The sequence below is a fragment of the Chanos chanos genome, chromosome 5 (genome assembly GCF_902362185.1).
Source record: "Chanos chanos chromosome 5, fChaCha1.1, whole genome shotgun sequence".
Lineage (NCBI taxonomy): Eukaryota > Metazoa > Chordata > Actinopteri > Gonorynchiformes > Chanidae > Chanos > Chanos chanos.
Window position 1 is genome coordinate 43,582,162 of NC_044499.1, and position 26,241 is coordinate 43,608,402.

The 26,241-nt window shown below is 39.0% G+C and overlaps 3 protein-coding genes and 4 non-coding genes across 7 annotated transcripts; 3 read left to right on the forward strand and 4 right to left on the reverse strand.

Annotated features, from left to right (window-relative positions):
- Positions 1 to 4,530: 4,530 nt before the first annotated feature.
- wdr45b (WD repeat domain 45B) lies at positions 4,531 to 12,329 on the reverse strand. The gene is made up of 10 exons (XM_030775562.1): positions 12,181 to 12,329; positions 10,944 to 11,018; positions 10,008 to 10,109; positions 9,601 to 9,688; positions 9,237 to 9,331; positions 8,253 to 8,443; positions 7,731 to 7,816; positions 7,521 to 7,622; positions 7,266 to 7,387; positions 4,531 to 6,303 (listed from the first exon to the last, which is right to left on the reverse strand). Exons 1-10 carry the CDS (start codon positions 12,245 to 12,247, stop codon positions 6,197 to 6,199), a joined length of 1,035 nt encoding a protein of 344 aa, XP_030631422.1. The 5' UTR covers positions 12,248 to 12,329; the 3' UTR covers positions 4,531 to 6,196.
- A 399-nt stretch (positions 12,330 to 12,728) lies between these two features.
- On the forward strand, positions 12,729 to 12,801 carry trnar-ccu (transfer RNA arginine (anticodon CCU)). Its single transcript has one exon. It is a non-coding gene; the product is annotated as a tRNA-Arg (tRNA).
- Positions 12,802 to 13,090: 289 nt separating this feature from the next.
- trnaq-cug (transfer RNA glutamine (anticodon CUG)) lies at positions 13,091 to 13,162 on the forward strand. The gene has a single exon. It is a non-coding gene; the product is annotated as a tRNA-Gln (tRNA).
- A 468-nt stretch (positions 13,163 to 13,630) lies between these two features.
- Positions 13,631 to 15,528, forward strand: mrpl58 (mitochondrial ribosomal protein L58). The gene is made up of 6 exons (XM_030775862.1): positions 13,631 to 13,781; positions 14,248 to 14,272; positions 14,361 to 14,420; positions 14,634 to 14,716; positions 15,131 to 15,300; positions 15,411 to 15,528. Exons 1-6 carry the CDS (start codon positions 13,743 to 13,745, stop codon positions 15,493 to 15,495), a joined length of 462 nt encoding a protein of 153 aa, XP_030631722.1. The 5' UTR covers positions 13,631 to 13,742; the 3' UTR covers positions 15,496 to 15,528.
- A 214-nt stretch (positions 15,529 to 15,742) lies between these two features.
- trnam-cau (transfer RNA methionine (anticodon CAU)) lies at positions 15,743 to 15,814 on the reverse strand. The gene has a single exon. It is a non-coding gene; the product is annotated as a tRNA-Met (tRNA).
- Positions 15,815 to 16,173: 359 nt separating this feature from the next.
- Positions 16,174 to 16,246, reverse strand: trnar-ucg (transfer RNA arginine (anticodon UCG)). The gene has a single exon. It is a non-coding gene; the product is annotated as a tRNA-Arg (tRNA).
- Positions 16,247 to 17,128: 882 nt separating this feature from the next.
- LOC115812585 (uncharacterized) lies at positions 17,129 to 18,189 on the reverse strand. The gene is made up of 2 exons (XM_030775071.1): positions 17,881 to 18,189; positions 17,129 to 17,746 (listed from the first exon to the last, which is right to left on the reverse strand). The coding sequence occupies exons 1-2, from the start codon at positions 18,187 to 18,189 to the stop codon at positions 17,129 to 17,131; spliced, it is 927 nt and encodes a 308-aa protein (XP_030630931.1).
- Positions 18,190 to 26,241: the final 8,052 nt, after the last annotated feature.

A 26,241-nucleotide genomic window follows, 5' to 3' on the forward strand; every position in this document is an offset into this window, starting at 1 on the left:
TACACTTGTTTTAGGGAGTATGTTTAGTGGCTTTGATAAGGACGTTTACAGAGCACAACACAATTTCATCTCAGAAAATATTCTGAAGCATTGTTTTCCATTTTATTACAGTTATCCTAGAGAACCATGGAAATGATCATGTCAGTTTGATTTGCTCTACTCTTCTGGGATGCAGTGGAATTGTGACCAGGCTTGTGAAGATTAAAAGTAGATACTTCCTCTTCCAGCAATTTATGGCACAGTCCTCTGTATAAACATGCAATTATGAGCAAGTGGAACAGAAGTCCAAGTGCCATTACCACACAATCAGCTACGAAATCTAAATATTTTAGCATGTGGTTACTGACAGCGGATGTCACAAACATTCATTATGGTTTAGTTCCTATTTTTACAAAGGAATGATGAATTCAAATCGCTGTCATGGTCAAACTGGGAGTGCTCTTTACACATACCAAACCTCCCTTCCTTTGTTTTTGTTAAAATAACAGAAAAAGGAGAGTATCTTTCAGCAGAAAACAACTAAATGAAGGGTCACATACCCCAGAACTCTGCAATGCATCAACATGGCAACAGTTGCAGCATAGTGACCGGTTGCTAGGCAGAGGCGAAAGGCAGGCCCCTTGGAGCTGACTTGCTTACTTGGCAAATGAGCCATGAAAAAATGGAATTCCCCTGAGAGTAGTAAAAGGCCCATGTTGCTATGGTGATCACTTAGAAGTGATGGGGTTTTGCCACGTGTTTCCACCCCATGAAGTGGGATGCCCACAGACACACTGGTCCCCGCTGATGACACAACAAATCATTCAGTTCTTCGGTAGAATGTTGCATTACATGAGATAGCCTGCAGTGTAAAAATGGAAATCATACCAGTTGCCTACGCAGCACTGAAATAGCATTAACTCCCTCATTGATTTAATCTGATTTAGGCAAGTATGTCACAAATTGTTCCTTTGAATTTAATACAAGTATCGGTGAATAATGTAATTTGGTGTGTTTTGTCTCACATTGTTATCACCAGAACAAGAACTGCAATCTCAAGTCATTTATAATTTACACGAAGTGCCCAAGATTATGTCAGCAAAACACTCTCTTCACATCACACCATCACCTTAGAAATGTAGCGGGTAGGCTTTAAAAGACTTTCTCTTGAATGTGAATCCATTTTTGTTAATTGTGAAAGATTACAGATTCCCGTCATTGAACTCAGCATAGTTTTTTGTTTGTTTATTTTTAAATGATACAGTCACAAACAATAAAAGTATGATGTCAAGAAAAAATATCACCACAACATATAATCGTAACACAGCAACACAAACAGATAAATGAAAAGACAGCAGACTGATATCTAGAGACTATTTCAGATTCAGAGGAGATGAACCACAAGTCAATACTGCCCAAAAGGAGTATTTCTTGGCTGTTCTATAGGATAGAATACCCCCGATCTTACTTCCTCTGGCTAACTCCCATTAATCACATACACAACATTATGGAGTGAGCAATATTATCCAGTTGTTTGCAGATTGGCTGATTGGCACTCTCATTGAGGAAATCCCTTACTACAAATGTTTGCAGAGAGAGAGAGAGAGCTTTACAACTGCTTAGACTGTACTCTGCCTCCTGCCACTTGACCTAAACCCAGGAAATCACATCCCACCCAAATGAGCCAAGCCAAGTTGTATGCAGTCTCAACTTGGCATCTTTCTCACGGGATATCTTTAGCTCCTTTCAGGAGTAGGTTGGAGCAAGATGAAAACTGGAGCGCCCATGGAAAAGAAATGCAGCATGAGAACCAGGTTTTCCTTCAAATTTCTTTTACTGGAGTGTTGGGGCAGATGAGCAGTCTGAACTTACAAATGATGGTGCTTCAAATCCTCTCCACATGGGGATTCTGATTTTATTTTTTTGTTGTTGTGATTATGTTATGACAAATGATATATTAACTCCATAGAATTCAAAAAAGCTGAAATAAGTACAGGCATATATGAACCTGTCCTTTCATATTACATGTAGACCAGTTGATCCGTTGGAGGAGGAGTCTGTGGAGGGACACAGACCTCCTGCTGTCTCTGCAAAGTGCTTGAGTTGTCTGTGGTATATCCACTAAGACATGGATCCAGACCAAAATTCAATCAGTTCAGCAGACAGTCATTACGAGCACTAAGTGGAAACAGGAAGTGGTCGGGAACTGAGCAATGAAAATGGTGAATATGAAAATCTATCCGCATGTTTGTGGCTTAATAGTTTCATGCTTCATTTCAAACTGTGTTTTATGTGAAATATGGAGGCTCGAAATGTGCATGTATGGGTGACTGTCCCAAGTACATGACAAGTACATGTGTTTCTTGGCAAAGCGCTGTCTGTTGTTAACACCCATGAACAATGTAAAGGGAATCTGACTCTGGACTTGGATAGCTGTGGTATGTGGAGGAACATTATCCCCAAACATGAACAAATACAGGTTCCTCTGGGTACCGCTGACATAAAAATCCATATATCTGCATGTGATAGCACTCACAAACTCGTCCTCTCATCACCACTGTTTGATAAAGCATAGCTTTCCAGGCAGTAATATGTTGCTTAAGATGGGGTAGATATCAGCTGCCTTGCTCTGGATGACACATTTACATCTACTGCATTTAAGCTCTATTCGGGAGATCAAAACTATTTCAAAGTATGGATAGTGGTTGATACCACTCTTTTTGAATTATATATCCAAAACAAGTATTTTTGATGTTAACATTGTCTATACCAGTATGATACTGATTTCTGTTGAGTGATGCGTGGTAGCAGATCATTCTAAATTACAATAAAGAAGTGAATCTTATGATGCACACACATTGGAAAGCATAATAGTTTGTTACAAAATGTATAAATCTTCTCATCCATAGTCCGAGGTGACTGTCATATGCAAGTTCAGCGTATACGATCTTGTTTCTCACCAGGGCAGTCAGGTACATTTCAGTTCAATTTCCTGGATTAAAAAACAAAACGAAACATATTTTCACTCCAGTCCGAAATCCAAGAGACAGATTCAAAAAATCATGAAATTGCCTCATTTTGTCTCAAGATTTTCAGACTCATTTTCAATATGTGTACTGCTTGGGAGCTCATGGAACTTAATATCAGGCCTTTTCCTCTTCATCTTCACAGACTACCTAACTCCTGTTTTAGCATGGATTGATGGTAGGTGTCAGAAAAATACAGAGGGCTAAAATTAGCCCAATTAGGCCCATTCTTAGTCATTCTTATTAGAGACGGGGTTGAATGATGACTAAAGAGGAATCGGCTAACGATTTCTTAGAATTTATGTAATGAAACGGGACAGAAATATTAAGTTAAAAATCTGTAATTGAGTAAGTCTGGGTTCATCCCTGGCTACTAAACTCACTGTCATCAAGAACCGGGGACTTGGCCGATATTCCAGCTTTCCTTACCCGAGAGGTCAGGTGTGGTGAAATTATGACTGTTACCAATCAAATGTACTAACTGTGCACTTAACTATCAGTGATTAGAAAAACAGGGTAAGACTTTGAGTCTGGAGCCAGAGCTGAGGACCTCTAGATTAAAATTTCAGGACGTAAGGGTTTTCTAAACTGTACCCTAATGTTCAGAGTAGTGTCTGAAATGAGACAAACCATATTCCTCCTGAATTACTCATTAAATAATACAAGTCACTGAATATAAATTGTCTCAAAACCAGTGTTTCTTTAATCCACTTCTAAGACAGCACATTGCTGATGAAGCCTAGTACTGCCACACCTGATTCAACATAGTAATCTTCTGATTACTATGCCTTTGGCTTCTTGAATTTTGCGATAGGCAGTAAAGTATACCTAGTAAACAAGGATGATCTACTGCAGCCATTTTCAACTGTTTTTTGGCTACGGCCCTCTTGGGAGCTCTTCTCAGGTTCCAGGGCCCCCCTGTCAGTCAGGGATGCATAAACCCTTGGGGCTCCCCTTCTCACAGTTATCAGTCTGTGGCCCCCTTCAAATGTGCCAGGGCCCCCAAAGGGGCCATATGACCCCTGTTAAGAAGGGCTGATCTAGTGGGTGCTTAAGACCAGAGCTGAGACACAAACTTACGCATGAAGCTCAATTGAGTGTTTAGCAGCATTCCCTGAAATGTTAGCATATTTGATTTAAAACTTTTTTTCCCCCAAGCTGTCAACGTGTTTTCAGTTGCGTGTGATCATGGCTGTACACGGGTGAACAGTGCCATCTTGTGGTCGACACCGCCTCGATTGGTTCTAGCAGAGCAAAAAGCCAGACACTGTTGACCTTAAAAAACCTTTCTCTGGTTCAGACAACAAAAGCGCAAAAGAATACACTGCGATGGTCTCCTAATTCATGCATCTGAATGATCGTTAAAATCAGCGAGAAAACGGCTTTCTTCCAAAAAATATTTTTCAAAAACAATTCTGCTATATGGTGCTTTACTCAAATGACATTCAGTCTCATGAATTGAATTTTCATGTTCTATAAACACAACGTTTATGACAGCACTTTAGACAAATATAATACTGAGCCATACATTTTAATTTGTCACATAACATGGAATCTGTGCAGTGTCTCTGCAGATTTCTGGACACAGTATTGATGTGTTATTATCATTAAGGTGTAGTGTACCTTACAAATATACAATCACGTTTAAAGCATGAAATGCATACAGAGTGTTGTTCATCATAAAAAGAACCCTTCAGAGAGAAATCTATCAAATAAGCGTAAACTGTGCAACGTTATGAGCAATCAACACCGTGTCTTGTTCAGCAAACTCTTCCATTAATCATGATTTACTACTAAACATACAAACCAACAAGCATAGGCTTAAAGTATGAAAAAGCTCTATATGCAATGACTCTTAAACAACAAAGAGGCAGATTTGCAATGTTACTGTATGCTTTGGAATAAAAAGAGAAAGAAAAAGAGAAAGAGAAAAGCAATACTGACAAATTAGTGATGAGCAAACATGGTGACGGGGGTCATATTTTGATCATCCTTTTGATTTGAATGTGTAAAGCTTCATATGTGATTCCATACTATACTGTATAATGATTCACTGGTCAAAAAGATTTCTTAAATTACAGGGATGAAACAAACAACCAGGTTTGTCAGTGTTGATTACATGTTCTCGTTGTAGTCGTCACGAAACCATATGCTTCACTTAAGGTAATAGTGCAGATATTTTAAACCATATTAGACTTATTGTTGTCAGGACTAGGTTTCCTCCATAAAGTGTAACTGCTGTAAAACAGATACATTTCATTCATTTTGTAAGCCCAAATCAATTTGACATTCAGGCAGTTTCACACAGTGTTGCTATTCCAAACCTCCTCCTTCATGTTAAGACTGTTAAGTTCCTGTTTCCAAACAAATGACCCCCACACCTTTTTTCACTCCTGTTGCATTTCAGTTTGATTTTGTTGTTGTTGTTGTTGTTGTGCTATAGCACAGGGGCTGTCCTGGAGTATTGAAACTTTGTACATTTGTCTCACTCAAATAAAAATGCAACAAAAACATGTAGGGAGGGGGAAAAAATAATATTGCACATACGTGGAACTAAGATGAAACGGAAAACATTAACATGACTTGTGTTTTCCAGTACTATTCAATTAGTCTATGCAGTTACGTACTTCAGTCTGGTCTTTTTCTTTTGTTTGTTTGTTTGTTAATACGGCAAATGGAGTCAAATCTACAACTACAAGTTATTTGTACATATATATGTATATAGTGTGTGTGTGTATATATATACACTCCTCTCTCCTCCTCAATCATTTCAGAGGCACTCCCTACCTTACGTTAGGTGGTGTTAGTTGACAAAGATAATTTCTATCTAGCTATCTTGCAGAATCAACTCTATGCTTTAAAAAACAGTAATTTCCACGGAAGACGTTTTTAAAAGCAACAGACGTCCGTTCAAAAAAATAAAGTTTCCCTCTTCTTACTCCTCTGAATGAGCAGATAACTGTTTATTTTATCCATCTCTGTGCTTGTCCAGGCACTGAGTCTTTCAGCTTGAAGAAAAGCAAACTGAATCAAATCCTCTTGGTCTCCGTCCTTCTTGACCAGTATGCCTCTGACATGGTCCTGCTTACATTGGTGACAATGTGTCATTTCAATGCCACTTCAATCCACGGTCACTGGCAAATTGGCAGGTGCTAGAAAGAGGCTTAGGTCCAAACACCGGCGTTTTTTTTTTAAATCTTTTCGTCAGTCATTTCCAAGAACTGAGCGTAGACATCCCTTGAACACTCCCCTTTTTGGTTGAACAAGAATTTGTAGTAGCTGCCATCAGCACAAATAGCTAACATAAGGAAGGAAATAGGAGAGTCAGTCAAATTACACCACAGCAAAACAGCACCACGATGTGTCTAGTCTGTGATACGTTGTGCTTTTCCCTTTAACTTCACAGTAATAATCAAAACACAAGCAGTAATCCTACAAAATGAAGGGCCAGTTTCCATAATAAGTCACTTTTCACATGAGGGTGAAATAACTATAAGATGAAACAGCAGACAGTGACTTCAAAATTATTCAAACCTTTATGAAAAAAGGCTTAAATTATTTATAATGCTTTACACAGTGCTAAGTTAGGTTAGATTTAATAAAGTGAATTGCACATTTTCCTAAATTGTAAATTAAATGTTTTGAACGCTTTGTAAACCTACCTAACGTACAGTGTTTGAGATAAGTAAACATATTTGGAGGGTAGTAGCAAAGTCATGTCTGGGGGAGGGTTTAAATCTAGTTTTTTTTCTAGCTATCTCTTAACTTGCAAAGGTCAACAACCATTTGCTTTTTTTTTCCCCTCTTAAACAGATTACCATAATTAGGGATGGCAAATGGATTTTGTGTGTGTAGTTACATCCATTATGCAACTCAATGCAGCATAAAACCACAGGAGGCTAAAACACAATTAAAATAAAATACACATCCCTATGCCTGGGCTAACAGAAAATGTTAATACATATTTATTTTTTCATAAATTAGCTCACCGAATGCTTCCACTAGTCAACTTTAAACTACAAATTCAGTATTTTTAAGATTAAAATATCACTCAGTATAGTGCATGGTCACCTTTGCTCGTGTTTATCAAGGTCATGCTCACGCATTTTATGTTTTAGCTCGACTTTACAATATACGCATTAAGCCCCAAACTTTGAAGCGAGCTCCTCAACCCATGGGCAAAGTGCGCTTATACAACCACCACTTCCCAAAAACTGGCTAGATATTAACTAAAAGAAAAATCAAGCCACTAATCCTTACCTATGACTGCATTGGGCTCTGTTCCAAAGGCACAGACACAGGGTGAGCCAGACGGGACCTGGAACTTGGAGAAGCTCCACTTGGAACTGAAATATTTGGGGAGGAAGCTGGCTGAGGCCAAACTGCAAGGGATAAATTATGGAACAAATTAAAACTGGACATAAATGACTGTGTTTACTGCTTTAAACATTAAAGGGGGGGGGGGGCTCAGATCAACACCAAATACTTTAAAGATGCCTAGTAAACGAAGGAAACCTGGATTGCTTGTTCCTTTTGGGATCCTCAGCAGCGAAAATGTGAACAGTGCCGTGATCACTCGAAACACAGATAAGAGATGCGTCTTGGTTGAAGTTAATGCTAAGAGACATATGCAAATTGTTCCAGTTAGAGATACGAGATAAGTTTTTATGTTCATCACCTGAGATTTACAACAATATGAGGCAGTAGATGCTGACAACAGCTCACCAGTAGATATTTGCTGTCTGTGAGCCTCTTCTGAGTTCTTGTATGAGATGGCCAGCTGAAGTGTCAAATATTCTAATCAGCGTCCCCTTTGAAGTAAACAAATCAAAGATTACAGAGTGTTATTGGCTCTGTGGGGTATTCCGTGTACTGAAATGCTACATTGTCTCCTCCTTTCAATGTCTGTTTCAATTTCAGAGAAACAGCATGAGGTATTTATTATGAGCCTTGGCAAAACAAGGAAATCAGTCAGGTTTGTTATCTGAGTCCCTCCTTCAAATTCAATAAATTTACAGAAGAAAACTGCCAGGCAATCTTTAAATATACAAACTGTACTTCAAAAAATTTAAAAAAAAAAGAAAAAAAAAGTAGCAACTTTGTCTGTTAGTTGGTAGTTACCTAGAGGTGTTTGTCTTTAAGGCCAGGAAAATGCAAGAGTCTAAACTAACACTTTCAACCGTTGACTGACCCATAATGTCAACTCCTACTGAAGCCTTAATTAAACAAGCTCATACGTCAGCTCACTTTTTCTGAGGCCGTTGCTATCCGTGTACCCTGGAGGTTTAGAGCAATGCAACACAAGGCACCCTCGTGAGCAGGAATGTCAACAGGAGGTTTCTCCGTGTTGGCCAGGTCCACGATCTGGACGTGCCCAGAGTGTGTACCAGGAAACGCTAACAAGGAGTTGTTGCTGTTTGGACACAGGACACACAGCCCTGCAAAGACAATCAGGTAGAGTATAGTGCAAGTAGTATAATCCATTACTTTTTCGCTAAACATAATTAATGGAACGTCATCAGATGCATTGAACACCAAAATGAGTTACTCCATAATGAACAAGTATTACTCAAGTAACAGAACAAAGAATTTAAAGTAGAAACAAATTTATGGTTTTTAGATTTCTCTTCTATTTTATCACTATAGGGCTTTTTAAATAATTACTAAAACTACTGTTCTATTATAACATCACGCAAGCAAGATGCATTGAATTTCATGTCGATCAGACAAAGAGATGAAGAAGAGATGTTCTTTCAAGGTTATGATTAAAAAGACAAAACAGTCCAGAATCCAATATGATCGCTCTAAATGGGACTGCCAAGGAGTGTGGTTCATAAGTTATTATCCAAATGTATTAAAATGCTGTATTATAGCACCACCATCTAGCCAGTCAGAGCAATGCTGACATCCTGACTAAGCGGGGACATGAGGACCACACCTGCCCAGTTTCAGAGCTCAGAAAGTTATGGTTTTTGCCTCCCAGAAACTTTAAAAGATTGATTGAAAGATCAACATCAAGAACGTTAGGGAATGTTGATGAAACATTACGGGTCTAGGCACTTCATAATTTGGACGCTTAATAGTAATAACGATAAAACTATAAAATAACTGTTCAACTAATCTGAGAGTATTTCATTATTTGTGCAACTGGCCTAGAGCTGCAGCACAGGTTTGCATTAGGTCTCATTCATACGGCACAACTTGGTGACTATGAAATACCGGTGTAGTTACCTTTAGGGTTGTAGCATGTTTCAAACACATGCAGCTGGTGGGGATTGTGAGTAAAGGTAAAGACTTTGATCATAGAGTCCAAGACCACCACAATCCTAAAATTCCCCCAAACACAGACAAACAAGTGAAAAAGAAAAATCTTCACACCTTCAAGCACAATCGTATGAAGCACTCTCTTTCTTTGTATGAAACTGGCATTTACTTGACAAAAACTATTTTAAATCGAACATGAACAGCAGTAAACAACAGCTGGTTCAACAAAGATCTTGAGTTCCTAGGAAAATGACCATTGTGGCATAGCATGATTCTGTGTCATGTATTGGTATTTTGCAAGAACAGTAAAGTAACTGAGACATGTACATACCTGTCACGCCGCAGCTTCACAGCTTTTACTTCTGTGGAGAACTCGATTTCTATCACAGTCTTTTTCTTCAGGTCATCCCAGATCATTACTTGAAAGGACATAAGGGGAAAGGGTTTTAAGCTGAAAGGCAGCCTGTGTCTTAACAGCGATGAGTCATCAAATGAAGCTGATGAACATTTTTTTTTTTTATGACTTGAATGAGCTTCTGATTTGAAACTCTCAAACTCTTTCATTCAGCTTATCTCTTCATTCATTCACTAATGAACTCAAACACTTAATACATAGCATTTCATTTCCTAAGGGTCATGTGCTATCACAGTAATGACAAGTGCACGTCTGTCCAGTACTTGCATTAAAATCTCATTTAAGAAACCCGTCTTTCTTTGTGGTTCTTTGGGAGAGTATACCTTTATTAGGTGGGTACTTGGGTTTTTTTCCACCTCCAACAAGTGCAAGATAGTTACACCGAAACAGCATCTCCACGTGACCAACTCCACCCTCAAGAAACTCTGAAAGGAAGCAGACATCAATTCCGATAAGTGGTTCATCACCAGGGAGAAGGAGTCCTGGAAGAGCTCCAGCAATGGAAAAACTGTGAGAATCACTAACCTATCCAATATCCAACCCTTTATTAGTAATTAACTACAAAAGGCTCTGTATTTTCACACCACATTCCAAAACATCTAGCCCAAATGGCTGCTTTTCATAGTAAAATTACCATGCAAATAACATCTGAATATACCAAATATCAGCAAAGAGAAGTGACCCATCCTTTCAGGCACAGAAGTGTGCATTTTTAGAATATGAGACATAAGGTAGGAACATGATGTTTCGTGTTCTGAAAGAGTATACTTCCTTTTACAGTCTGACTTGTCGCTGCTCTCTGCCAGATTAAATGGAACAAAGATGTACCTTGCAAACAGTGGTCACATGCTCTCTTTCCATCACTATTAAAATGTACTGATGTTTCAGCACCAAATCAAACTACATCACCTAAAAGTCACCAAACCATAGCCTTGCAAGACTGCATCCACCCAACATTGTTGAAGAATGTATTTAATAAAAGCAAAGCATATACATTTATGTCATGGACAACAGTTGACAATGTCTTTGTCAAAAGTATTTTGATCTGGGGAAAATAACCTTTTACATTCACTGAACAACACAATATTTTCTGCTGTTAACTGTGCTGGTGTACACTATTTTATTGCACACCACAGAAAGCAATTTCAGAAAAACACATAGCCTAGTTACTAACAAGCAATCAAACAACTGTAAAACAAGTACTCCACATTTTCATTTAACGTTCATATGCAAGTCTATTGTAACAACAGAACTTTTACCTTGCTTCTCCTTTTCTTTGAGGGGATCAGTGTTGTACACGCGGAATCCATTTTCCATCCCACAGGCAAAACACCCTGTCAAGAGAACCAAATAACATCCGTTAACACAGACTATGTTGGAGCAAGCAAGTGCTTTGTTGGAGCAAATCCCCCGCAACATGATAGCTACTTTCCGAATGCCCAACAGTACATCCGTAAGCATTGTTACTGGGAGGCATCATCAGGGCACTGAAAGCAGCCATATGATGCTACATAGTCGAAATTTCTCATTAGTTTAGTCAAATCCAAAGCTGTCGCTTCATTTTATAGTGATATGCAAACAATGACATTTCTCTCTAAATCGATTTAGACAGCAGTTGATTTGCCATCGAGTACCGACGGTTACACGATCAAGAACAGTTAATTTATTTAGCAACAAAGCATCCATCCACGGATAATAAAACCTTAGCTTTAGAAACCTAACCTAAGATCAAGCCAGGGTTGACAGTTCTGGTATGAACTTCTCTGTTTACTTACGTGTAACAGACAGGATGTGGCTAGATAGCCAGCTGCTCACATGTAGACAAACTAGGACTAAGGAATAAACAGTACATGTTCATGGTCTAAACGGGACAACATGTAGAAGTGGTAAGGACCATGTAATGACCAAATAGTTCGATAAACGACGTATCTACGTTTACAGTTGTGGATTCTGGCTAAAACTAAAACCATCCCTGACAAGATAGCTACCCTGCATCGGACAACCTGACAAACTCACTTAGGCTAACTGGCTAGCTAAGGCTAATTAACCATCAATCTGGGAGCCAAATATTTGGTCAGTAAATGGTCAAAACATTGAGAACAACTGTATTCCCCAAGTATCTCTTCTGTATCCAACGTCTATAAAGGCTGAAAAAGCCTTTTTGAAAGTTGCCGAACACTGCCTAAGACAGCTGTCACTGTACTGCAAGTTCGTGGCTAATTTTGCCTAAATCAGTTAGCTAGGTTAGCTGTTTTGCCATTCAGTAATCCCTACCTATCATTCTGATGCAGCAAAATGATCTATTAGCTACATAATGGTTAAAGAAACCAGGCGACATGGGTTTCATACGTGAATGTGCGCGTATAGTCACGGTCACAGAAAGTAAAAACACTAGCTAACCAACGTCGACTTATGTTTGCTACCCATAGAAAACAGTGACGTTTCTGGCTAACCTAGCTAGCTTTCCAACTAACCTAAAGAATAAAAAAGACTCACCGTGATCCTGATTAAATCCAGCGTAAAGGAGTCCGTTTCCGTGAGGATTAGATGGTAGTAAATTCATGATGTTTAATACCCAACTGTTTTACGTGTTAACTGAAATCACGTCGATTTTTACCCTAGCGAAACCATACCGCACCCCCGCTAACAACTAGCTTGTGGTCAGACACATCTAAGCTAAGACACATCCCCAGGAAAACAACTTGACAGACTTCCTCCTTCCTCAAGAGGACACACTTAAAGCACCAAAACGACGGATACTAGACATCATTTATACACTGCGCGAATGCAACATCTTCCATTGCAGCTTTTTACGTGATTTAAAAGAAAACCTTGTTACAATTTTAGGAAACATGGAATGTCTCGCGAAAATTATGAAATAACGGCTTACTTTGAGCTACAGTTTGGGGATCCAGAATAAAGCGTATTTTGTATGTAAACAAAATGGAATATTTATCAAAGGACATTTAAAAAGTCGGCTAAAATATTCCGCTGTAGGGGTACTTTATATAAAGACGGAAGTGGTGCCACAAATATTCTGACTAGCCCCAGTGGCCTAATGGATAAGGCACTGGCCTCCTAAGCCAGGGATTGTGGGTTCGAGTCCCATCTGGGGTGAATTTCCCTTTTCACGTTAATTTATTGGTATATTGTTCGAAACAGTTACAGGTCAGTTAGCCTATATATATGTTTGGTTGTTGTAAAGTGATAAAGTGATAACTACTTTTGAATCTGCTCAGAACTGACCCATCTCTTTGGGCTCGTCTGTTGACAGGTAAGGGTAGGGACAGGTTCTTTGCGGTGGTCAATCGGGATGACTTTCACTGAAAAAAGGATCAAAATCAGGAAAAAAAAATACTGTCACGTGTTTTTTTTTATAGCGTGCCATACCCTACGTACAATTAATGGTTCCATGGTGTAATGGTTAGCACTCTGGACTCTGAATCCAGCGATCCGAGTTCAAATCTCGGTGGAACCTAAACTTTTCTACAACATCCTAAAAAGATACGCATAGACATAAATACCGATAACCAAGGTTTGGTTATAGTAACATCAAGGCGTGCACAGTAAGAGCAAGGATGCAAATGTAGAAAATTGTTTCATCCTACTTATACGTGTTATTTCATAGAATCACAGGGAAGTGTGAGGAGCAAACAGTATATAACTCATATTAGCCTTTGCTTTCAGAGATGGGAGAAATTGCTGATAGGTAGCACCAGTTTTGTAAAACTTACTGGACGTCACAATGCATTTCGACGGACAGCTGCAGATTTGAAACTTATAACGGTAATATATGAGGCACAATAATCTTTGTTCACATTTGTAAGGGAACGGCAACTGTGCAGACGAGTGCAAACTGCAACGTTCCTTTACACTCTACACCAAGGAACGTTGATTGGACCTCTGCTGCTAGCTTTTCCTGTTAATGCAATATGGCGGCGCCCATTGCAGCTTGGGTGCGTCTGCAAAGGTTGAGTGTTTTGATATTGCACCCAAATATTCTGAATTTTGTATTTTGGTCAAAACACGTCAGACACCACTCAAGACGCTACTTATGCATGAGTTACCATCTTAGGAGCAACACAAATGATAAGCAGGTACGTTCTCCTACTGTGTGACAGGGGTCCAATGCAGATGTATCACAATGTCTTGTGTGATGATTCCAAGCAATGAGGACTGATACACAATGCTTAGACACAACTAACAGGTTGTCCTGCGGGCACAAGTAAGAAAAACCTAATTTTTACGAATGTTGTTGAAATACGAATCTTTGCTACCTGATTGTAGCTGGATATATAGCCGCGACTACTCCATTCAGTGGCAAGCGCAAGTAAACAGCAGTATAGTTATAATTTAAAACAGGTTTCGCGCAGAATGTGCTAGCAGAGACGTTTTTTTCCAGACCTGTTTATAGAATGAGAGGCTAGAAGTCGTTAATCGGAAAGAACACTTGTCCGTTAAACGTTCAGACCACTATCAAGACCTGGCTTCTGGAAGTATTTTATGAAGTTCTCGACTTGTCATTTTCATACTTAATCTTTTTTTTTTCAATATTGCACACAGGATGAACACGTGAAAATCCCAATTGGTACGTAAAATAAAGTACACGGCTTTAAGAGTGACTACACTTGATTGGACAGCTTGTCAGTTTCTATATGTGATCGTTTTATTTTCAGAGAATCTGAAAATAACTTACAGTCGGAGCAGCGGACCAGGCGGTCAACACGTAAATAAAGGTTACTTAAAAGTATATCAACATTTTATCTCATACTTTCTCAGTTTATTACGAATTTGTATCGTTATGAGGCAGTGGTGCTCTGATGCAAAAAACATGAATACTGCAGATGCAAGTAATGTAACAGACAATTGTCATTACATTTGTCTGTGAGAACTGACAATCATAATTATGAAATCCTAACATTTGTGGTATACAATTATCTGCATTTCAGTTAGTACAAAAGCAGAGGTCAGGTTCCATGTACAAACAGCAGACTGGATATCAGAAGAGGTCAAAAGTAAGATTATCTTAAAGGTGAGAGATAATGCGGCAAGTGTATGAGATATTCATCCATTAATTCATTAAACATTATTAAAACAATGTTGAGAGGCCTTCAGGATTTTGAGTATGGTCTTTCGGTTTCCTTTTTCATACATCATGTTGGGAAAAACTCTGAGTCTCACAGATCACGACTGACAGAATTAGAACAAAAATGGCGTAACATATCAGTAACATTAGCACAACCCATTAGAACTGTGACAAATGATTATATATTATGAAAATACACCTCTAAAGGGGAATGCCTGAATGTATTGGTTTCGCAACATTTGAAAATACGTAATGAAAGTGTGGTCTATAGTAGATTACATTAAACAGTACATTAGACATGACAAGACTGTTATATATGTTATATAAACGACTAACCTTTTTTTAAAAAAATATTTTTAGAATAAAAATCGAATCAATAAAGCTGGGGAACTACTTGTGACTTCAGAGGTCAGCAGAAGCCAACAGAGGAACCTTGCGGACTGTTTGCAGAAAATAAGTGAAATGATTAAAGAGGCCAGTTACAGGCCCCCAGAGCCATCAGCAGAGGATGTTGCCCTGAGAGCTCAAAGGTGCCCTTAACACATTTTCATCACTATTCATGTGATGTAATTTATAACTGAAAAGTGTATATTTCCTCCTCTGTTTGGGTATGTGATTATTTGTACATTCTTTTCTCTAGATTAACGAAAAGGAACGAGACAAGAATTAAACAGAAGAAGATCCATTCCACAATAAAACAGTCCAGACGAGTTGATTTTGACTAGAGAATTAAACATTTTTTGATGAGTTCATTGGTCTCTATTTATTACTGTTGAAATAAATTAATTACCATGGAAGTAAATTCCATAATTTGGCCTCCTGTTCCTTTCTTTTGTTGCTTACACACTCAGACATTTTTAAATGTTCGTTTGAATCTGAATTAACTGTTCCTGTGTGGATAGTGTTGCACTGAAAAAGGTAGATCTGCTAGTTCAGTGTTCTTCCTGTAGAAACTTTCTGGGAGCGTAAAATTAGCAGAGGATGGTTTCGATCCATCGACCTCTGGGTTATGGGCCCAGCACGCTTCCGCTGCGCCACTCTGCTTACAAGTACACTTGTGTTATATGAAATAGTAATATATATGACTTTGTCTGGACTGCAAACTCGTTTTTCGTTAAAGGTATTTGTACTCTATAGCATCTGTTTCGATTAGCGATCTGCTACCTAACGTCTTTTTTTACATGCGACATTTTTGTATTTGATCATATGACATTTGTGTGAACATAACCGACAAATTACCTGGATTTTGGTTGTATTAAGTAGTGTTTTAGTTGAGCTTCTTTTTTGTAGCGGTTATATACTGGTCACGTTACGTACGTCTTGTCTGAATTTTCACATGAAGAGCAAAAGATTAACAACTGTAACGAAGTGACTTCAACAACCATACAGCTGAGTGAAAAAGTCGACCACGAAGGGACTCGAACCCTCAATCTTCTGATCCGAAGTCAGACGCCTTATCCATTAGGCCACGCGGTCGTTGGCGTTTACCCTGTAACCCGTGTCTACATAACGTCCGATTATCCCATTCACAATGTTTTCACGAAATTGGTTAAATGTATGTGGTTGCTTGTAATGAAAGAAAAGACGTATATGTTTATTTTATCCATGAAGGTACTTAAAACACCGTTTAAATTACTCCAATAGTAGTCCACTAACTACGCGGCCACTACGACACCAACAAGCCTTCCCAGTTTGTCGCTCAAAGAACTTGGCAACATCCCTCCAGTCGTTCTTAACATTTCCGTTGACATTTCACCACTGATTGGCATTTTAAACGTTGAAGTAGCTCGTTGTTACTTGGTTCACACCTAGACTACTAAAACTATTTTTTCTTCTGTCAATTTCGTATTTTGTTCAGTGTTTAGAGAACCACACTACTGCTGGTTTCACTGAACAGTCCATTGTACTAGATAATGTCCATTAGAAAAATTACTAAGCGATACAAAGTATTCATTTCCCATTTCAAACACTCCACAAACACAAAAAAAGTGTTAACGTTCAATTTTATTTACACAAGCAACATGAAAAACGTTGGGCAATTATCAAGTTAATATTCAGTAAGAGTGTGTAGAGATAAATAATTTCATCTATTAAACCACTTCAACCAACTGATTACCTGAAACTTCACAAATGCAATAGGTCAAGTGTAATAAATCTAACTGTAACAAACAGGACTAGGTTGTCTGAAAAGAGTGCCTCACTTTAGCTTTATCTGACAAAAAAGGGAATCATTCTAAATCAGTCTTAAATCTTGCCTGGAAAAAACAAGCTCATATTACATAAACAAAATTTGAGCTGAAAATCGTATTAGAGAAAAAAAAAACAAAAAACAGTATTCCCCGTGTCACCCCTACTTCCTCAGTATTTATCGGTCAGTCTCTGAAGCAGGGCAATAATGGTATCCTGTTTAGACGAGATAAGTTCCAGTGCTGTTGCCATTCTGCCAAGAGAATCTGCCATTTTCGCCACTGACTTTTCCTTGCGGCGCTCACGGGCATCAATTTTGTTTTGCCTCTGCTCGTCAAGCCGAGCCCGCTCTTCCTGACCGGTGAGAAAATTGTGCAGGAGCGCAGTACGCTTTTCCGAATGCCCGTGATGCTGAGCCAGGAGAGAGGTAGTGGAGCTTAGCTGAGATCGCTTCAGCCTCCTTCGCAGGGGCAACCTGCTGGCAGTGGTCGCAGGTTTGGTGGAGACAGAGGGCAGTGTGGCACTAGTGCTGCTAGGAGGACTGATATTTGACTTCTGGGCGATAGTGCACAGGAGAGGGGAGGGCACCAAGGTTGGTATCTGAGAGGACGTTGTTATGAGGCCATTCGGAAACAGACAGGACGTGGCCACAGCAGCAACTGGGACGTTTTTTGATGGCCGTTCCTCTGTCCTCGCAGCAGCTTTGGCAGTAGTTGCAAACCCGAGGAGTGTGGCAGAGGCTGGACTAGCCTGAGCAATCTTTGTTTTCCCAAATATATTATCCATCATCTGTGCGTAGTACAATACAACAGAGGTAGAAAAAAAAGATTAAGTAATTTCACCAGGTGCCAACATTTAAGAAACCACCAAGAGTGGCAAATGAAATTTGGCGAAATGGGAAAAGCTGATTAAACTCATCATACCTCAAAGTACTCCCATGATGTTTTGGCCTGGGAGTTTCCACGGCAGCGCTCTCGCACCCTCTTGTAGGTGACGATGAGGTTGTTCCACTTGCGACGGATCCTCTCGACAGGAAGGGAATGGCCCAGACTCTCCAGCTCCTCTTGGACGCTCTGAAAGAGGCGCGAGCGATCCCGGGAACCATACACATCCCACCGTCGTTGCATAGCTTCGATTAAGTGCACAATGGCAAGGTGGGTGAACTCAGATGAGGTGGAAACAGCCTCATTGGATCCTCGCGCCCCACCAGTACTTCTGCGTACCTCCTCCATTCCACCGCCTGTTGAGTCAAGTTAAGCAAATGGGGAAACCTTAAACTAACAAACCATTTGTAGTTTTGACAATTTACAGTTTGCACAAGGAATGTGAGGATATTACACCATGGTCTAATCTAATGAGAGTTACATACATCACAGCACTCTTAACTTTCAAAACAAGGCTCTCACCAATGGGAACTTTAAATGTAGTCTCTCTTGCATTGAAGACAGGTGATGATACAGCATTGTTTATGCTAATTGGGTCTGATAAAAAAAAGTGCAATAAGTCAGCACATTTAGTTAAATTGTCTCATCTCACTGAACAGTAAATCATAATAAACATTTTATTGTAGTATTTTAGTAGAAGTGTAGCTGACCTCAGTTGCTTGCGTATAACCTTCTGTATTTCATTATGTGAATCATCTTCAAACTGTTTATCGCAGTTGTAGCATTTATTCATTTTAAATTTCAAACTATTCTCAACACGGAACAGTCCGTTTGAAGTCTACATACTTCGTATAAATGCAAACCTGGGTCAAAATGATGTTTGTATCACAATCTTTGAAACTCACAGAGCAAAACGGGGCTCGGATCCGCTGACTGTTCATTCTGATGTGCTGCGAGTGCAGGAGAGTCTGAAGTCAAGTCGCTCTCACATTTGTCATCACTTGACGGCAAGCATACACTCCCAGACTCACTCTTCGGTGTGCTGTTCATTACTCCACAACAACAAAGGTCTCCAACGAATTAAAGAGTGTAACACGTTTAAGTTACAAGGGCTGTCGTAACAAGGTACTCATATGCAGTATTGCTATACAGTTCAACGGTGTACACTAGCAGACATGCTAAAAGAAACCTAGTGTTGTAAACTTTTTAAACTATGTAGGTCAGTGATGCACGACCTTAGAGCTACGTTTTTATTATGCTGTCACAAAAATGATATAAAAATCGACACAAGCGAGATTATTTATTTGATAAGTGCTCTATTATAAACGGCTGGTAAAGAACTAGGTTTTGGCATTATGGCTGCACTCTTCTCTAATGTAACTGCGCAACTCTGCTGGCTACCCTTGTAATGATTGGCTGCCTTTTGATTGCGTAGCACGCAGTCCCTGCACCACTGCAGACGCATTCAGCAGACGTCAAAGAGAAAATGGTGAGGATGAGGCTATGAAAAAAAATGTGCAAACATACGCAGCTGAAGAAAGCCGTCTTTGTGCTCTTACAGATCAGCAAAGCACAATTGTCCAAGAGCACAACATCTTACGTATGGCGGTAATAGCGCAGAACTGCGCAGCTCGATAGACACCTCTACAGTGATAGCGGAGTTCCTGTCCAATCAAAAGGAACAGTCGTCTATTTGCAACCTTGGTTTGCATTCAGCTGATATCTGTGGCTGTCGCTTACCTCGGTAGTCCTCAAACCTTTGAAGGGCATAGTGTGTTAAACAAAAAAGCAAGCGAACACAAAAGTAAGCAAAGACATTTCTAAATGAAAAAGTAGATGCAATGTGAAGTGGCTGATAAAGTCAGCATTTTAGCATTGCTTATTCATTCTTTTTTAGTTTGTTTTTGGTTGGTTTTTCGTTTTAAACAACAACAACAACAACAACAACAACAAATAATACCGGGGCAGGATTTAGGTTCTCTGAAAGCAAAGGGTTCTTGCGCGTGAATTTGTGGCCATTACTGAAATGGATCTCCTCTTGGTCAGTTGGTGAGGGTGCTATGTATTGACATAGTGGCAAAACTGAACCAGTATCTGTAGAACAGAAAGAACAATAACTGAACAGCAGTTCTGGGGGGTATTTCAGAAAGCAGGTTTAATGAAAACTCAGAGTTAGTTAACTTAGAGTAAGTAGTAAACCTCCTAATTGAAGAGTCCTGTGGCTTCATTCTCCTAGCAAAACAAAGCCATAGGGCTCTTCTATTAGGAGGTTTACTACTTTCTCTAAGTTAACTAACTCTGAGTTTTCACTAAACCTGCTTTCTGAAATACCCCCCTCGCCTCAGCTTTTTTCAACACATTTCAAATACTTTTTATCTGAATGACAAAATGTATACATTACATATGCACCTTGTATAAATAAATAACAGATAAATAAATTGTTTCTAAAATTGCGACTTTATTAGCAATATCATTCATTCATTCATGTTTAAACGTTTTAAAAAGGATATATGTAATTTGTTGTTTGTTCGTTTACAAAAGGGGCACAGGACACCATACATAATGGGTCCGCTTCACCAACCTGTTCTCACTTTTTTTTCCAGCTAGAAATGATCCACAAAGTTATGTGGATATTGTTCCTGGGGCAAGTTTCCAAATTATTTTACCCTTTCCTCACCCCTTATTTAAAATATTTGCTCCTACAACACTTTGGTGTGTACAGAGCCTCCACTTGGTGGTGCCATGGACTGTAGTACTCGTTAAGCACTGTAAGTTATTCAAAAGTCATTACCTTGTGGTCAATAAGTTTAGTTAGTGTTGCATATTAAAATGTGCAAAATTATCTTAGTAAAAAAAAAAAAAAAATAAAATGTGCAAAATTATCTTAGTAAAGCAGTAGTTGCAATATGTGCCGTGTCTTCTAAATGGTTGAACTGAAACATCTCAAAACTTTCGGCGATCATTCTCTTTCATGTGACCAGGAAAATGAAGCAGGGATTGTAGGTCATTTTGATGAGTGGAGTGGCACTTTTCATTGAATGCACTGCACATTAAAAGATTTGGTAGATTAGTCTTGGGCTCTTTGATGTACCACACTCCTAGTCTTATGACAACAGATTTCTCATGACAGAGTGACATATCCTCTTCTCATTATGAAGTTGAAATGACTACAAGGAGATGAATTACATACTGTTAAGAATTAATTAAGTTGTTGCTTGAGCATTGATATTGCCATATTACATGATTGTAAACAAGCCCCTATATATGACATCACTAATACGTGTTCACTCAGCATCAGAACAAAGCCGTTAGTCACTGTAACATGTTTTTTTATAAGTGCATGTTTTAGCGTAGAAGATATTATCACGGTTGGGGTTCCTTACACATGTCTGCCAAAATGAGAATGACATGTGATACACACAGGCACATTGAACATGACAGGGGCATAGTGCATTTGAGTGATTGCATAGTTCTCTTTTCATTTCATGCTCGTGTGCAATTTCTCCCACACATGCAAACACACAGCTATAGATGGCTCTTACTAATTAAAACAAGTGTGGTAACAGAGACTTCAAGTGTCTTATTTTTCTGTGGAAAGTGATGAAGATGAAAAAAAAGAGAAAAAAAGTAGATAAAAGCAAGAGTGCATCAGTAAGTAAAAGAGATAGGATTGAATTGAGTTTTTTCACTGAAATCCCTTTGAGACAGAACTGTGTTAGGATCACATATGTTCCTTGTTTTACATACTTAATGTACCACTTACCATATCCCCAAAATAAAGAGGTAAATGAGTTGGTTTGAAACCACCTGATAATCCACCTCCAGATAGGAGCATACAGTTATTACACACACACATATATACACACACACACACATATATATATATATATGTATGCATGCCTCTACTAAATGCCACTGTCAAGACACCGTGGTTTGATCAGTGTTATCCATCATGTTGCCCAGCATTCAGTCATAGTAGAAGTCAAGGCTTGATCAAGGTCCAGTACAGATGAGGAATTGCTCTGTCAGCACACAATAACTAGGCAAGTGCAGAGTTTTATAAATGCATTAGGAATTTTTTTTCTGCAAGCCAAAGGAACTTGAATCAGTATTTTTCATGTGTAGAGGCTCCTTGAACACATTTTAATATCATTTTTATTCGTGGTCTGAGATGGTGTCAGTGAACAGAATGAGGAATGTGCAAATTATTGAAGCGTCAGAGTAAAAATAATCAGAATCAACAATCATATAGTTACCCAATGTAATACATAAGAAATTACATATTTTCATGACAGTTAATCACTGGTAATTTCAGATTGTTAACACCTTTTTACAATCCATTACCACTTTATTCTGATGCAATATCTAAGAAATTACACTCAGTAATCACTGGTAATTTCAAATTATTTCACCAGTGGTATCATGTTGTTAACCCTTTATTCTGATGTAATATCTACAAAAATGATATTTTTGAATCACAAATAATTACTAGTCATTTCAACTTGTTACACTGTTTTTACCACGTTATAACCCATTTATTTTGAGCTGTAATGTAAAGTGGTACCAAAAATTTGCCTGCGACACAGCGACATGATACCTGACATCAGAGAAAAAATGCACTGAATGTTGATTGTGTGCACCGTTAAAATGTACCAGAGGGTTTAGGAGCTGTAGTGTGTTCATAGCTCTAAAATTTGGTATTGGTTACATACATATACACCTTAGGAGGAACCAACTCTCAACAGTGGGAAGCCATCCTCCTCTGGCTGGCACATAAATTAGAGATATTAAAGGCATAAAATGAGCCCAGAGTAACCAGATTCAATGGTCTGTAAGATTATTTACAGTATATGATTTGTTTACAGTTTAAGAGATATAATTTATAGAGGTTCTAGGAGTTCCAGATGGTATGAGATATAGATTAATTTGATAACCAAGCGGTGTTCACATCAGTAAGTTTGTCTTTGAGACAGACTGTATAATGGCTAAGAATGATTATCTTTACTATAGTTAAAACTGAGATTATGATGTAGCTAAAAAGGACAGGTTAATCTTGGTTCCACAGTCAGGTTGAATCAGCATTACAGGTGGGCCACTGACTCAGAATAGGGGCTTGCAGGTGGAGGTCTGGGCAGGAGGGACAGGAGTATATAGGCCTCATATACTGGGAGTAGAGGCTTGGGACTGGTACCTTGTAAACCTCAGACTGGATACTCCAATGCTGGCACAGAGAAGAGAAGATAAAAAGGAAAAGGGGGAACACGATTGTTAAGCTGGTTGAAGATTACTTGTTAAGATTGTTAAACTGAAGCATGCAGCTCAGAGTTCTTAGAGATGTTTTAGAATGACTATGATTTTGAGGCTTGTAAGGCTTGAATTAATGAATGAAAACATCTCAGGATGACATTATCAGTGCTTACAGGTTCCTGTGACATCTCTAAAAAGAAACAGGATGAGTCTGTGCTACGGACAGAAAGGTTCACGTTTCCATAAGAAATCCTCATAAGATTTCTGAAACACAGCATTTTTTTTTCATTCACATGTCTTATTCATTGGCCTGCTCTAAAACTCTTCTGACACAACTTTCCACCGGTTCAAAATAATCTGTAGAATAAACAGTCATAATAAAATAATAAATAAATGATAAAATAAATAATCTAAAATAAATCATCTATAAACATTTCCTGAGCTCTTCCCATGGGATTTAGGCTCCCTTTGATAATATATTGCTGGTAAAAAAAAAAACAAAAAAAACATGGAAATACTTTGAGTGGGAGGACTGCGCTGATCTTTTCTTGGCTGTCGACATCTCTGAAGCCTTGAATTAGTCTTTTTTGTATTAGTCCCAAAGTAAGAGAACACGTCTGACCTCTTCCCATATGGTACAAGCATAAATCCAATTAAAAGGGAGAAACAAAACATTGAAACCCGTTATGTTGCATCACTTGCATTTGCATTTGCCAAAATGTCCCTGCAATGCAGACTATGGATCTCAATACTTGATGAGTGGTCAGACCTCCATTGCAATCGTGTATTGTGCTGGCGGGGGCAAGAATACACACGCCAGTGAAACTTCCTATTTGGTTTTGACCGTCTTCATTTCCTACCTTAACATAGTACTACAGGCATATATGAGGCATTGCATGTGACAAAAATATTGATATATATGCTCATTGGTTGTATCTGGGAGTAACATTGATTCTACACTACACTATTTTTACGCTGATAGCCGTCACAGTTCACACTGTAATCATCCATCTGTGGGCGGTTGTGATATATTAAAAAAAAAAATACACACTGAATGTGACAAAAATACATTATTGAGATGTGTTTAAAGACGTCTTTGAAAAAAAGATCAGTACCGTTTACAGTGCTCTCTCAGAGACTGCACTGATCTACACAGAGTCGTGAGTCCAAGCATTTACACATTAATACACTGTGTGTTTGTGTGTGTGTGTGTGTGTGTGTGTGTGTGTGTGGGATTGTGAGCGAGAGAGCAAGCGACAGAGAGAGTGTAAATGTGTACATGCTTAGACTAATAACTGTGTATCTGACTCAACTCTCCCTTTCAAGATGAATGTCTCATGTTCCCCTCTAAAACAATCTTCTTGACCATCTTGTATGTTTTTTCTGTTGTTTTAATAACACAGGGCAGCAGTGGTGAAGAGATGAGGGCAAGTACCTGATCTCTATGGAATTAAAAGCAAAACTGAGCTGTTTATGTAGTGAGTGACTCATCTCTCTCTCTCTCTCTCTCTCTCTCTCACTCTCTCTCTCTCTGCCTGACTCTACTGATGTTTACTAGTTATTTTTTGCTGCGCACCAAATTTATTTTGGGATCTTGTGAAGTGACATTTTCTTGAGTAACCTGAGTAACTTTTTCCTTCCGCTGCCTTTATACCACAGGTTATTCAAAACTGCCCCTCTTGTGTAGACTTCATATGCCAAAAGAGGGGTCAAACATGACTGCATTACTTTCATTGTTGTAATGCAGGTGATAATAGAGAGCTCCTGATTAAGTTCTGCGAGAGATGTTGTAATATGCTTTCTATTCAGCATTGCAAAGATGCATTGAATGATACATTGCATCAAGACAGAGAGTAATATGCCTTTTGGGTACACGGAGGGTGAAATGACTTTTTATTTACTATTCTGCTGTTTATCTGACAAATACGATTAGTTCCATTAGTGGCATTCTTCATTTCATAAAACTCAAGTGATGCGACCAGCGACGCTGTGATTACTTCCTTTGCTGTCAACATTTATTTATATATTTTGTAGATGCAAATGACAAGATTCAGAGACGGTTTTCTGCTATTTTACCCCTAGATATGACAGGCATGCAAAGATAAAGTTATATATAGAAAAAGCCCTGCAGCCTCATGCAATAACTGTCTTCACTCTCTCTGTGCATCGATCACTCTCTCATTCCTGGTCTCAAAGGAGGCAACAATTGATATAAATGAAGGACACCCACTTGCCCGAGCGGAAGTGGGCCAATTAGGTATCCACAGCACCTCAGGCAGTGGCTGTGACAAGGTATTGTGTTTACTATATTTGCAAAATCGATCCAAAGACCTCCAGATGCCCCAGTGAATGCACTAAACGTGAAATAAGAGAAAATGTTTTGCATTTTTGCGTCTGTGCTTGTATGTGCTTTTACATACAACTTACTTGGTATGTTTCTGACAAAAATTCTGTATCTCTAGAGATCATGTGACAGTAAAGCCAGGCCAGAGAGGCTGGTCTGCAAGAGATGCCAAGGTCCCCTGTGGGTGTCTGATTAGCTGGTACAGACGGCACCAGAAGGGCTGACAGGTGGAGTTGGGCACCCACAGAGTTCTGTGGGCGAGGCTCTGATGGATGCCAAGGTCTGTGCCACTTCACTAAAACCGCCAGTGCGCATCAATGAGTCAGCCAGGCGGTGTCCAATGACGGCCTAACATTGGTAAGACTGTGCCAATGAGCCGAGGAGGGTGATTATACACACATCAGATCTGTTTACTGAGGAATGCTTCTGTCCCTCATATTTCCCTGAGACCTTCCTACCAGCTCCTCTGCGCATTCTGTTTTCAACAAACTTTGAAAGAAAGCTGCAGAGATATATATTTCTCTCAAGAAGTCTCTCAGTGAAAACAGAATATCTGCAATACGATTATTAAAATAAGTCACTTTGCTAACACACGCACACGCACACGCACACGCACACGCACACACACTCACACACACACACATACACATACACATACACATACACACATACACACACTCACATACACATGCACTGAAGGTAAAACCATGGTAACCAACGATGAAATGTAACTATATGTCTTCATCTCCCTCTCCCTGTCACCTCCCTCCTCTCCATTTCAGGTTTGGACCTCTATCTCCTCTGCTGTT

Coding starts and splice junctions, on each gene's coding strand:
- wdr45b (XM_030775562.1), bottom strand. CDS start 12,247: ATGAATTTACTACCATCTAATCCTCACGGAAACGGACTCCTTTACGCT. Junction 8,444..9,236: donor AACATGCTACAACCCTAAAG/GTAACTACACCG, acceptor TTGTCTTTGCAG/GGCTGTGTGTCCTGTGTCCA. Junction 7,817..8,252: donor TAGCAACGGCCTCAGAAAAA/GTGAGCTGACGT, acceptor TTTACTTCAAAG/GGGACGCTGATTAGAATATT.
- mrpl58 (XM_030775862.1), top strand. CDS start 13,743: ATGAGTTACCATCTTAGGAGCAACACAAATGATAAGCAG. Junction 13,782..14,247: donor GCAACACAAATGATAAGCAG/GTACGTTCTCCT, acceptor TATTGCACACAG/GATGAACACGTGAAAATCCC. Junction 15,301..15,410: donor GTTGCCCTGAGAGCTCAAAG/GTGCCCTTAACA, acceptor TCTTTTCTCTAG/ATTAACGAAAAGGAACGAGA.
- LOC115812585 (XM_030775071.1), bottom strand. CDS start 18,189: ATGGAGGAGGTACGCAGAAGTACTGGTGGGGCGCGAGGATCCAATGAG. Junction 17,747..17,880: donor CATCATGGGAGTACTTTGAG/GTATGATGAGTT, acceptor TACTACGCACAG/ATGATGGATAATATATTTGG.